The sequence below is a fragment of the Artemia franciscana genome, chromosome 18, assembly GCF_032884065.1.
Source record: "Artemia franciscana chromosome 18, ASM3288406v1, whole genome shotgun sequence".
NCBI lineage: Eukaryota > Metazoa > Arthropoda > Branchiopoda > Anostraca > Artemiidae > Artemia > Artemia franciscana.
Genome location: NC_088880.1, coordinates 16,940,975 through 16,954,020, shown reverse-complemented (window position 1 = coordinate 16,954,020; position 13,046 = coordinate 16,940,975). Strand labels below are relative to the sequence as shown.

Sequence of the window (13,046 nt, the reverse complement as noted above, 5' to 3'; positions counted from 1 at the left end):
ATAGCTGCCTTTTTAAGTAACCAAAAAATCGGAGGGCAACTCCATCCCCGCTTCTTTTTTTCCTCAAAATCATTCGATCAAAACTATGAGAAAACCATTTAGCAAAAAAAAAAAATAAATAGGCAAATTTCGTTTTTAATTATTCATCTGCGGAGAGCATAAATCAAAACATGCATTGATTCAAAAAGCTCAGAATTTTAAATTAAATAAAAACAAGTGTTTTTAACTTAAAGTAAGGAGTGACATTAAAACAAAACGAACAGAAATTACTTCAAAAATGAAAGGGGCTGCTTCCTCATCAACGCCCCGCTCTTCAGGCTAAAGTCCGACTCTTTCTCTTAACTCTATTTTTAAAACAGTAAAAAACTTTGGCGTAAAGAGCGTGGCGTACACGAGGAAGCAGCCCCTTTCATATACGAAGTAATTTCTCTTCGTTTTAAGTTTTAATGTCACTCCTTACTTTCAGTTAAAGCTTTCAACTAAGTTCGGTGTTTAGTTTCGAATTACCAGAGGGTCGTTTTCCCCGATTTGACCATCTGGGGAGGGGAATGGGGGGCCGGTTAATTTGGAAAAATAGAAAAAATGAGGTATTTTTAACTTACGAACGGGTGATCGGATCTCAATGAAATTTGATATTTAAAAGGATATCGTGTCTCAAAGCTCTTATGTTAAGTCCCGACCAGATCTGGTGACATTGGGGGGAGTTTGGGGTGGGGGAACCTAAAATCATGGAAAACGCTTAGATTGAAGGGATCGGGATGAAACTTGGTGAGAAAAATAAGCAGAAGTCTTAGATACGTGATTTAAATAATTGGAACGGATCCGCTCTATTGGAGGAGGGGAGTTACTTCTGAAAAATTAGAAAAAAATGACGTATTTTTACTTACGAAGGAGTGATCGGATCTTCATGAAGCTTCATATTTAGAAGGACCTCGTGACTCAGATCTCTTATTTTAAATCTCAACTGGATCCAGCGTAATTGGGGGGGGGCAGTTGAGGGGAACCGGAAATCTTGGAAAATACTTAAAGCGGTGAGATCAGGAGGAAACTGGATGGGAAGAATAAAATCCTGTCTAAGACAAGTGACTGAGATAATCGGACCGGATCTGCTCTCTTTGGTGGAGTTGCGGGGGGGGGGATAATTTTGAAAATTGAGGTATTTGTAACTTACGAAACGGTGACCAGATTTTAATAAAATTTGATATTTAGAAGGGTCTTGCGCTTTAAAGCTCTAATTTTAAATTCCGACCAGATCCTGTGACATTGGGGGGAGTTGGAGGGGGAAACCAGAATTCTTGGAAATCGTGAACATTGGGGTATTTTTATTTTACGAATAGGTGATCGGATCTTAATGAAATTTGATAGTTAGAAGGAATTCATGTCTCAGAGCTCTTATTTCAAATCCCAACCAGATCTTTTGACATTGAGGGAGTTGGAGGGGGAAATCTTGGAAAACACTTGGAGTGGAGGAATCGGGATGAAGCTTGGTGGATAGAATAAGTAAATTTCCTTGATATGTGATTGACGGAACCGTACTGGATTCGCTCTCTTTGGTTGAATTGGGGGGAGGGGTTCAGTGATTTGGCGAGTTTGGTGCCTTTGGACGTGCTAGGACGATGAAAATTGATAGGGTGTGTCAGGGAGCTGGACAAATTGACTTCGTAAAGTTGTTTTCCCGGATTCGACCATCTGGAGGGCTAAAGGGAGAGGAAAAATTAGAAAAATTTTGGTATTTATAACTTGCGAGTGGGAGATCGGATCTTAATGAATTTTGATATTTAGAAGGACAATCGTGACTAAGAGCTCTTATTTTAAATCAATCTATTGATTCTTAGAATTTTATTAGAGCTCTTACCATATGAGTTCTCGGCTCTTAGCTCTTCTTGCCTCGTCACAAGTGCCATATGAGATCTTAGCTCCTGTTAATAGTTGGGTGTGATTTGAGGGCAACCAACACCCCTCCCATTTCCACCATTTCTTCAGGATTTTCTGGTGGAAGGGACTTCCCAAAAAGGGATTTTTTTTCACTTTGGGGAGAGGGGATTTCCAGCATGATTTGAAAAATGATCAGAAATTACTTAATGATTTTTTTTTTTTTTTTACGAAATAAGTAGAAATTTGCGGGGTATTTCAGCGAGTAGGGAATTTTATTTTCAGCGAGTAGGGAATTGTCTGGGGGATTTATATAAGGGGAATTTTCCAGGTTATTTCCCAGTATGATTTGAAAAACTATCAGCAATTTAATAACTTAAAAACGCGGAGCTTGTCAGCATTTAATGAATTTGAATATTACCCGCTATTAAAGTACTGGCTATGCTTTCCTTGTCTAACTTCTAATTGTTATTAAAAAAGAAGAAGAAAAGAACCTGAAGAAGCAGCTTTTCAGACCTTTGTCTAACTATTAAGTGTCATTAAAAACTGCACAGCTGAATGTAAGAATGTGTAACTATCAGAATAAACTAATGAATAATTATATTTTATAATAATTGGATAGTTGTTTCCTAATTATAGCTGTGCGTCAAGACTGTATTTTAGAAGTATATTTAAATTAGGTTTTAAATTTACCACAAATTTTGGTTGCTCTGGAAAAACTAATTAGGTCTCTCTGATTGATGAAATATCGTAATTTTCATGACACTTAGTATCTACTAAGTGACATATAGCGATCGCAAGTTCTGTTGGTCGGATTTGTCGGTCCCGGTTTTGCTAGTCTAGGCACTTACAGGTAAGCTAGGGCGATGAAATTTGGCAGGCGTATCAGGAACCTGACCAGATTAAAATAGAAATTATATTTTCCCCAATTCGACCATCTGGGGGGGGGGCCTTTAAATCGGAAAAACTAGAAAAAATGAAGTATTTTTAACTTCCGAACGGTAATACTTTTTTTTGTGTGATTATTCTGCTTATATTAGGTATTTTGCGAATTATTTGAACTAAAATAAGAGACAGATCCACATGATCTGTCTCTTTGATTATCCTGAGCAATGAAAATCGCCTATAACCTTTTTTTCTATATGCTAACGCTACAACTTACCTGAAAACTTATTATTTTCATCAAATTCACATGACAAGCTATAACCAGCTTTATTGTCCAGCATTTTTCAGCTATTGAAATTACTCAATAGTCTGTTAATCAGTAAACAATTGTAGGGCCAATTTACAATTTGGTATTAGAAGTGTATTTTGTATTACTAATATTCAACTTATAAACAGCTGTAAGATTAATATGCTAATTATGCGATAGGGATTGGGATCAATAAACGGAACAATGCCCAGTGGAACTTTGGGTTTTAAAATTCTTTTTTACGTACTTCTTTCATAGATGTCTAAACTAAAATCTTATCGCCCTGTGATTTTCAAAATACAAGAAGCTATAAATTTTCGTCTTTCAATGATTTCTCAAGTAATAATATATAAATCTGAAATAACTTGAACCAGAACACTGAATGCGTGTATTGCTTGCAAGTATGTTCAAATGTAATATTAAACATGCCCTTACATTCCTGTGTGAGAAGGTTTTTAAGATAATTTATAGGAAATCGACGTCTGTGACTTTCCGAATCCTATCGAAGAAAAACAACAAATGCAATAGGATTTGAATCTTTTACTCTTAAGTTGTTTTTTTTAGAGCACAATAACAGGTTAATAGAAAAGATTGGCTAAAGATGATCAGTGGTGGTTGTAGTCTTCCTTAAACCCAGATTAGAATTATGATCTTAACCCGATGGCCCATTCACATTGCTCCTTTATTTATTTAATCAATAATGTCTCTCTCTCTCTTTCTCTCTCTCTCTCTCTCCTCTCCTATCCCCTCCTCTCCTCTCCACCTCAATAAAAAAAAAGTACGGATGAAAAATAATAAGAAAAATTCCGTATATAAATTTGCTAATCCCCCAGCAAATCGTCAAAAGGACTAAGCTTCACTTGCTCGACTAAGATGAATCGGATGCAGCTAAAAAAAAATGATTACTAGATTTATGATTATCTTTACAATGCTTGATCAAACTGCAAATTTAGTCATAATCTTCTGACCAGGGACCAGATTAGAAATAGTCTTATCCGATATATCCGGGGGGGGGGTCTTGGAAAACGCTAACTCTAAATAATGGATTTATCCCCACTTGAAAATGTATTTGTTCGTCATAGAACGGCAGTGGTGTGTAAGACGAGAATACCTAATTTCAGGTGTTACGTCAAAAATGGTCCAAGAACCTTTTGAATGTAAGACTAAAAAACTTTTCATATAATCTCAGTTAAAATATTTAAACAGAAAAAAAGAAATTTGAATAATTAGCCTTTATTTTATCTCCATTTCTATCTTTTATCTCTAAACGATTAACGTTCTTTTTCTTTTCTAGGTTGAAAATTGAGAGCTGAGCAGTAAATTTTCGAAACTAAATCAGTAAGGTCTGTATACCTGTTGCCGTCTTTTTGTGTGATAGCATTTATTTTCACAGAAAAAGGCGTTGCAGCAGACGTGGCCCCTTATAATTATAAAGTTTAAATAAAAACCAAGGGTTCTCAACCTTAAGTAAAGTTAATTTTCAGTAAAACTTTTGTTTATTCTTTTTTATCTCCCCTTTTCATGTTTTAAAAGAAATGGAACCCTTAACATTTTCAAATCTATTATATTTTTTGCTCATCCCTTGCTAAACGAATTTACTGCTCATCTAAGCTCTTCTACTCCTTGTGTGGCCTCTCCTCCTCAGCCAAGGCGCCGCTTCCTGACTCAAGAAACACAAAAAAAAGAATTACAGTCACTTTATTTGCTTCATTTTATTAAAAATTCAATACAAAAATCTAAGCTTGTTTAAGTGAAACTTTCTTATTTTGTATGCTGACAGATTATCGTGTACTTGCTACATGCCGATCCTAAAGAAAGGAATTATTTTAGGAACCCTGATAGAATGTTTGAGTTAATTGGAAAGATGATCTTGCTCAAGATCATAGTCCTGGAAAGGTTTTTTTTTATATTACAAAAAGAAGTAGCGCATCTTTGTGTTAAATTAATAGAATGGTAATTACAAAATGAAAAAATCGACTAATACTTCAAATATAATTATTGAAGCAATCAATTGGTGAAGCCGATTCTTTCAGTTTTAAGTTTGATTAAGAGGAGTAGATTTATGCTCCGGAAGTGAGTTCAAAGCGGGAAAACCGGTCACTTCTAATTGGAATATATGTGGAAATCTAAGAATATTCTAAAACGTACTCTTGGATATTGTTAAAAAGAGACCAGTAAGACTGAGTGCTGTTAAAAGTTTGGCATCAAAAGAGTAAGGACCATTTAATGACTAAAAATAGGGTCAAACCAAACATGTATTATAACATTAGTTAGCCATATCATATAGTACCAAAGATATGAAATATAATTTTTTGGAATATGAAGTCAATCGGTAACTTAGTTGTAAGTCATCAGCCAGCAATGACGCATGTTCAAAGTTGACTGACCAAGCTGAAAACCTGGACTGTGAAAGAGGGGTGTAATTATTACAGTATTAATTTTAGCATTATTAATGGCTGCAAAATTGTTCTTTGTAATTTATATGAATTTTTTTCATTAATTTCTTTATACCTTTTTTTATTAACATTTGTAAAAATTGGGTTCGGAATAGATGATAGTAATACAGACCCAATAAATTATATATAAGCGATTTGGAGCAATAAGTATAAGAGTGTCTTTGGGGAGGGGGTATATTTTCACATTTAATATGTATTGTTATTTGTATATTCTCCCCCTGAGTGCATACATACCTGATTTAAAACACATCGCCTTGAGACAATCGATTACACAACATAGTCTATTAAAAGATTAGGTACACTTTAAATTAGTAAGGTCATCAAAACAGAAATACTTTTTTGCCGTTCAACCCATCTTAGCTGGCTGACAAGTATTTTCTTGTATTTTCTTTTGGTCGTTTTAGGTTATGAAGTTTTGAACGGAATACTTTTTTGCCCGTTCAACCCATCTTAGCTGGCTGACAAGTATTTTCTTGTATTTTCTTTTGGTCGTTTTTAGGTTATGAAGTTTTAAACAGATGGTGAGTAATGAAATTTTGAACGGAAAAATTTGAATGGAAATCAAAAGTTCAAGAGCTATTTTTAAGTGCCCCACTCTCGCACCCCTATTTCTCCAAATAGATCAAATAGATCAAAGCCATTTGATTCAGCATAGTAGAAAAGTAAAATAACTACACATTAGGTGATGATACAACAGTCACCAATGATTTCATTACTCACCATCTGTTTAAATTTAGAATTTTTGGCGATAAACAAGAGGTTCATCAGTAAAGTTTATTTAGAAAAGGTTCGCATAGTTTTTGTCTAAATGTTTCGAGCATTTTGATCTAGTTAAATTGGCTGAGTGAATATTGCTGAGTTAAATTGGTTGAGTGATCAGTGAATCTATATAGAAAATGCTATTCTTACTAAAGAATTAGGCTATAGACAAAATTAAGTTTTCAAGCGAAAGAGATAAAACTACTCCCCAAATGTTCGATTGCTATTATCAGAGATTGGGGCATATCTTAAGGGGCTATTCGTAAAAGTCGACGTCTTAGCCACGAAAAAGTCCCAGTCGCAAAGAAAAACTTTGAAAAGTAAGACTGGCTAGTGAAATTTGCAAAGACTTCTCGCAAACAATGGCAGTTAAACGACGATATTTAAAATATTGACCAGGCTTCCATTATCATATAAGTTTCCATCTATAATTCAGCGTTATTAATCGATATCAGTATTGATTTTGTAAGAGTCGTCAGTGTCATATTTGAATGTGTGCTAAAAGTCACTATCCCGAGACACTTCGCAGTATCAGGCAAATAACGAGATAAAAATGGAAAGCTAATCTAACCCTTCATTCCAGCTCACGAAAAAGGGCATTTAGTCATGGGTTTTTATCACCCAAATAATTATATCGCTGAAACGGACATTTATTTTCAACAAATTATAAAATACGTTGTTTTGGTAAGAATTTACTCCTTTTTCTCAATAAGTAGCCCCTGGCTTTAAGGCTAATGGTCTTTTTTTGTTCCCGCCCAATTTCTGAAACAGATTCTAAGAATCTTAATAACGCCACTGCTAGTATCTATTCGATAGCAAACCTCGTTTATGAGACTTGACAAAAACATAAACAAGTGGGAGAAAAAAACAAAAGATGTTTGTTTAGTAAAAGCACGTTAGATTCTACGGAGATTAATTTAGATGAACAGGTTATGTAAAAGAAAATATACCCCACTGCTGAGCTAAAAATAGTGTTTTCTTTTGCACATCAATTTAAAGGGTAATCCTATATTTTTTCGCTCAGAGATTTTGATTCGATGTGCATTGAATGCAAATGGTAGAACTTGTACGAAAAGTAGACAAATCTTTTATTTTCGAGATGGGTGTCTGTTTTGAAATGTAAAGCGTGAACTCTCCCAAACCTCAACCGAGACCGAGTCCGTTTGGAAATGAAAATTGTTTGGCTAATGGGAGAACCCTTGGGTATTGAGAATTGCAAGCAGTTGGCCAGGTGGGTGTTACACCCACCTGGCTATTTTCTTTTAATCTTCAGTTCTCGAAGTCCACCGGTCCCCCAAACTTAAACCTCGTCATGTTACTTCTGAATTCCTTTTTACAAATTGTGATGAAAATGAAATAAATGAAATAATTATGTGTATGAAATAACAATTCCTGTGGAGTAGATGAAGTATCGTTAAAGCAACAAAAACAATTGTTATTTCTATTTTTGACTCATCTGATTAATTTATCACTTGAAGAGGGAACTTTTCCAGAAAGACTTAAATTAGCCCGAGTGCTACCCCTTCACAAAGGGAAGTCAAAAAATGAACCGAGTAATTACCGACCCATTTCTATTTTACCTTTTTTTTCGAAGATTTATGAGAAAGTAGTCCATGAAAGAATGTATGATTACCTCCAGGAGTAGAATCTTCTGTGCGATACCCAACTTGGCTTTCGCAAAGGACTTTCTACGGATATGCAGCAGCTATCTGAATTCAATCCCCTTGGAAATCCGGAACTCAAATAACCTTACTACCTTCAAGCGAGCAGTGAAGGGTCGTTCCAGAAATACTGTTTAGATTTGAATATCATGCGGTCCTCCTCTTTTCGGTCTTTTCTTTTCTTTTCTTTTTTTTTCTTTTCTTTCTCTTCGTCACTCCCCTTTTTTCTCTTTTTTTTTCTTTTTTGATAAATCCAGTTGATTCGTTGTTTCTGTTAGTTGATTGTTTAATTATTCTTAGTTAAGTTTCTGCCCTAGTCAAGCACTTTTGTGCTTTCCTGGCAGATTATGTACATGTAATTATGTGTTTTTATTTAAATATATATGATTGAATTGAATTGAAGAATTCCTGCGAACAAAACTCTAGCACAGCTTGCATCAAACAATAAGTGCGTAATTGGTAATTTGATGTGTGTGTGTAGACTTGTTCCTGTGTTTGCGTACGTTTGTGTTTTTGTGCTCCTCAATCTCATCCTGCTAAATAACTAAGAAGACTAATCCGCCATTCGATCATAAATTTACTATGAAAAAGTAGCATATAAACAGAATTGATGGAAATAAAACTAATTTATTGGGAAGATAACAAGAGGAAAAGTTTGTGTAAAACGAAAAACTCAATGCATACCCGTACTAATTAACTTATTTTGGAAGAAATATAGCCTCTCAGGCGCATACGGGTTAAATCACATAAAAAAAGAATTTTTATTGAAATAGAAGAAAAGCGATAACAGTAAAAAGTTCGGGATTTCCCAAAAGGAATTTAAAAACCCTTGTCCATCGTATCTGCCCCCATTAAAATACAACAACGAAAATAAACAGTCCGCACATGCAAAAGTAAACTACCCAAAGAAAAAGGATGAATGTTTGAGAGGTTTTTCACTCTCAGAAATCATATACCTCAGGGGGCTAGTACCAAGCATGGAAGAAGTGTGCCAAGCATAGCGGAACTGTGAGAACAGTACTAAGAGTGAATGATCTGTGCCAAGCATGACACAAGTATCCCAAGCATGGCAGATGTCTGCTAAGTCTGATACAAGATCGTGATTTCATAGCAATCTGGGAATGTACATTATACAATTAGGCTAGTGAGTTAAGTAATTGAAAATTAAAAAGCCATTTGAAACAGACGGACAGAAAATAAAATCTTCAATGATCTAAATGTGAAACGGTCAAACATTACTGTCTATGCATAATTGACTGAAAATGAAGAGAAATAAAAATAAATAATTATACCAAACATAAAAGAAATGGGTACTGCTATATACAAATAATTAAATCCTAAACGATTGGAAAATTAAAATGAGTGCTAAAGTTAAACCAAAAAGGACACAAATTACTGCCCATAGGAGTTAGGCTAGAGTTCCCTTCTAACCGTAAACCAAAAGAAAAAATTATCGCTAAATAGAATCCGTACACCTTAATTGTTGATGCTTCCTGTAATTAGTATATTAAACACTAAATAATTATACATTACACATTCAGTTCATTTTCAATATCTTTCCAGTCACCTTGATTTTTATAGGTTTTTTTTTTGTCAGTATTTTGGAATTAATAAGATGAAAGCTATGTTCCTTGTAATAAGATTAGGGCATTAACGTTATTTTGTGTTAGGGCGAGATGCACAAGATTTCGGAAAGAAACTTAATGACGCTTTAATTAAATACCAAAAATGAACGAATTGTACAGAAAACGTAATAATTGTAGGAAAAACTATAAAAATCACAAATATTAAGCCCAAGTAACATACAAGAAATTTATTAAAAAAAACTAAAATTGTTTGTATTAAATGTATTTAATATACTTCAGACCAGATAAGAACCTTCATTATTTTTGCACATTGACGAAGAATGAGACAGAAATTTATGGAGGAAAAAATAATTTTCCTTGCCAATATTTTTTAACACATTTTTTTTATCAAACACGAAGATTTATCTATCCCAAATCAGACCAAATTATTTCTTCAAAATCACTGTTTTCATGCATTGAGTTCCTGGTAAATTCACTGTTCTCCCCCGATCCCTTCTGTGCGTTTTTTTTCTTGCTGTTCACTTCAACTCAACTCAACCTTCTTTTTTTTCCTCTTTTTATTTCTTGAGACAAGCTTGAGTCCTTCGGTTGGTGGGCTGTTGTACATTTTACAGACATAGGTTCTCTGATTTCCATATTCCTTGCAACCCTTGAATCTAAAATTTCAGGAAGTAAGGATTCATTCCAGAAGGCTTCAAGCTTCGAAATATTTTTCCAAGCTAATTGATGCCATTTTGGACCTGAATTATAAGCAAGACTTGCTCCATGATCTCTTGCATGATATGAAACCTCGTTTAGACCGGCTTATTTGCTTTCCTCCGATGAATTTAGCAACAACTGACATGTAGCTTTCAGCTAAGTTTGTAGTTGCCTCATTTCGAAGCTGCTCTGCTTTTCGACACACAATATCGACCTCTGTCATAACATCTTCAAACACGTGCAGGGGAAAATTATTCCACCGATCTTCTATTTTACTATTCACGGTCAATTCAGCAATCTTAGGACAGCCAGAATCACATTTTGTGTGGTTTCCGAAAACATGGTACGGACCTCTTTTTAACAAGATTTTCAATTCTTCTGCTGTTCCATTATTTTCAGAATTTATTTTTATCGCACCCCTTAAATTTTTTGTCAGTTGCTGGATAATTCCTCGGGGAAGACATTTTGTGTACAAACCTTTTTTATTTTTGCACAAATTATATAGATGGGCTGTATAGTTTTTTGTGACGTGATTTGCACATTCATGTTTCCGTATGTTGGAACCGTAGGAAACACTTTGTTTTAGCTTATAAAAAACACTGGAATCACCGTCACCGATAAACTCTAAAAACTGTAAATCCGTGCATCTCCTCACTGGAACGAAAGCCTTCAACTAGAATATCTGTTTCCATGCTCCTTGAATTTCTGTTATAATTCAGAATTCAGAATTATAATTATAATTCAGAAAGCAGAAATGATCTTTGGGAATTACTTTGGCGTTTGCAGAAGAAAAACATATATAACAGTATTTATTTTTTATGCCAACATATAACAGTTTTTTCGTAAATGCATCTATGATAACTGCAACACATCCTTTGGCCGAATAATCGTGTCCTTTGCTACGCTTATTCCAGCCTCCATCACATATCACTTTTGTCCAGTATGAGTCCTCCTTATACCTATCATCATGAATGGCTGATTTTAAGGCCTCTCGTCCATTTTCTAGCAAAATTTCCGACAAACTATTCATCCAAGCATTACCAAGCTGCCTTTCAATACGGGAATAAACTATTCGTGACATTGATTTCACTCCAAGCACCCCGAAGAATTCACACAGTGTAGAATACCCTCCTCCACTACCCATGGCTCCCCAAACAGCCTTCGAATTCAAGCAGCCTTTAAGACTTGATTTTTTTTCGGAAAAAGCAACCTGTGTCTGGTCCCGTAAAACTTGAAAGATATTCTTTTACGCTTGTTGCTGGACATTCTGGTTCACCTTTAATCCTCTTTTCCCAGTTACACTTATTACACTTAACTTTCAGTTCAGTTTTCAGGCCCTTTCTTTTCTAATTGCTTTATAATCAATTTTCCGTGATCGCAACTGATTTTGTGTCTGAATGCTGAAATTACTTCAGCAAGGAAATACCTTAGATTCACAATGCAGTTTCCATCTGGAATTCCAGATAAGTCTATCTCAGTATTCGTATCGGGGCAATCAACACCGTAAGAACCACCACCGTTTCCCAATTTATTTGAATCGTCTATGAGAGGATTTGCTGAAAATTATTCTGAAATTTTTGATCCATTTGACAAATTATCTTTATCTTGTTCTCCAAGCAGCACCTTTCTAAAAAAAAATGAAAAGAACCATAGAAAAAAAAAACAGCGACCCGGCTCAATAGTAAACGAAAGTCTAAAAAAACGAAATTTTGATACTAATAAATACGTCAAAAGAAATCGGATTTAAATTAAATTTAGTCCTACCCATCAAAAGATAAGAGTCTGAGAAAATTTGTCTTACTTTGGAAAAAAGGGGGAAACACGCCCTAAAAGTCATAGAATTGTTTTGCCAGAAGACTGATCAAGGTGCGTGTTTATTTATTTTCTTTTTCCCAGGGGTGATCGTATCGACCCATTGGTCCTAGGGTGTCGCAAGAGGGCTTATTTTAATGAAAATGAAAAGTTCCAGTGCCCTTTTTAAGCGACCAAAAATTGGAGGGCACTAGGCCCCCTCCCACTTTCATTTTTTTTCTCAAGTCAACAGATCAAAATTTTGAGATAGCCATTTTCTTAAGCATAGTCAAAAAACATAATAAGATGTCTTTGGGGACGACTTACTCCCCCATAGTTCCCGGGGGAGGGGCTACAAGTTATAAACTTTGACCAGTGTTTTACCTTGACCTGATGCCCACTTAATTGGACAATCTGTCTTGGCTTTTTCTACAATTGGCCATGACCTTGACTTTTCCCACAACTATTCCTTTTAATTAAAAGTCAACGGTTGAGGGGTTTTGGCTGAGGGGGGGGGGGGGGTAGAGGGGAGGGAGCTACGTTGAAGGATCTTTACTTAGAGGAATTTGTCACGGGGGAAAAGAAATTCAATGAAGGGACATAGGATTTTCTTGCATCATTAAAAAAAAAACACTGAAAAAATAATAAGGAGCAGCATTAAAACTTAAACGAACAGAAATTATTACGCATATGAGGAGTTCATCTCCTCCTAAATACCTCGCTCTTTCCGCCTAAAGTAATTTCAACTATAATATTCTACGGACTTGGTGATTCTAGGGTCATTCTTAAAGAACCGGGAGAAAATTTAAGCTTTACTGTAAAGAGCGAGGTATTGACGAAAGGGCAAACCCCCTCATATATGTAATACAAATATACAAAGTTCTAGGTGCTTTTATAAGTTACCAAAAATTGGAGGGCAACTAGACCTCCTCCCCCACCCCATTTTCTTCAAAATCGTCAGAACAAAAATATGAGAAAGCCATTTAGACAAAAAAAGATATGCAAATTTCGTTGTGCGGTGAGCCAAATC

The 13,046-nt window shown here is 35.1% G+C and overlaps 1 protein-coding gene and 1 long non-coding RNA gene across 7 annotated transcripts in view; both read left to right on the top strand.

Annotated features, from left to right (window-relative positions):
- The window catches only part of LOC136038681 (uncharacterized), a 142,582-nt gene that overhangs the window by 63,737 nt on the left and 65,799 nt on the right, over positions 1–13,046 (top strand). The gene's annotated exons all lie outside the window — the stretch shown is intronic.
- Positions 4,200–13,046, top strand: part of LOC136038970 (uncharacterized) — a 22,948-nt gene continuing 14,101 nt past the window's right edge. The window contains exon 1 of the mRNA XM_065722489.1: positions 4,200–4,221. Within this exon, the coding sequence (XP_065578561.1) occupies positions 4,200–4,221 (22 nt within the window). The remainder of the gene's footprint in view (positions 4,222–13,046) is intronic.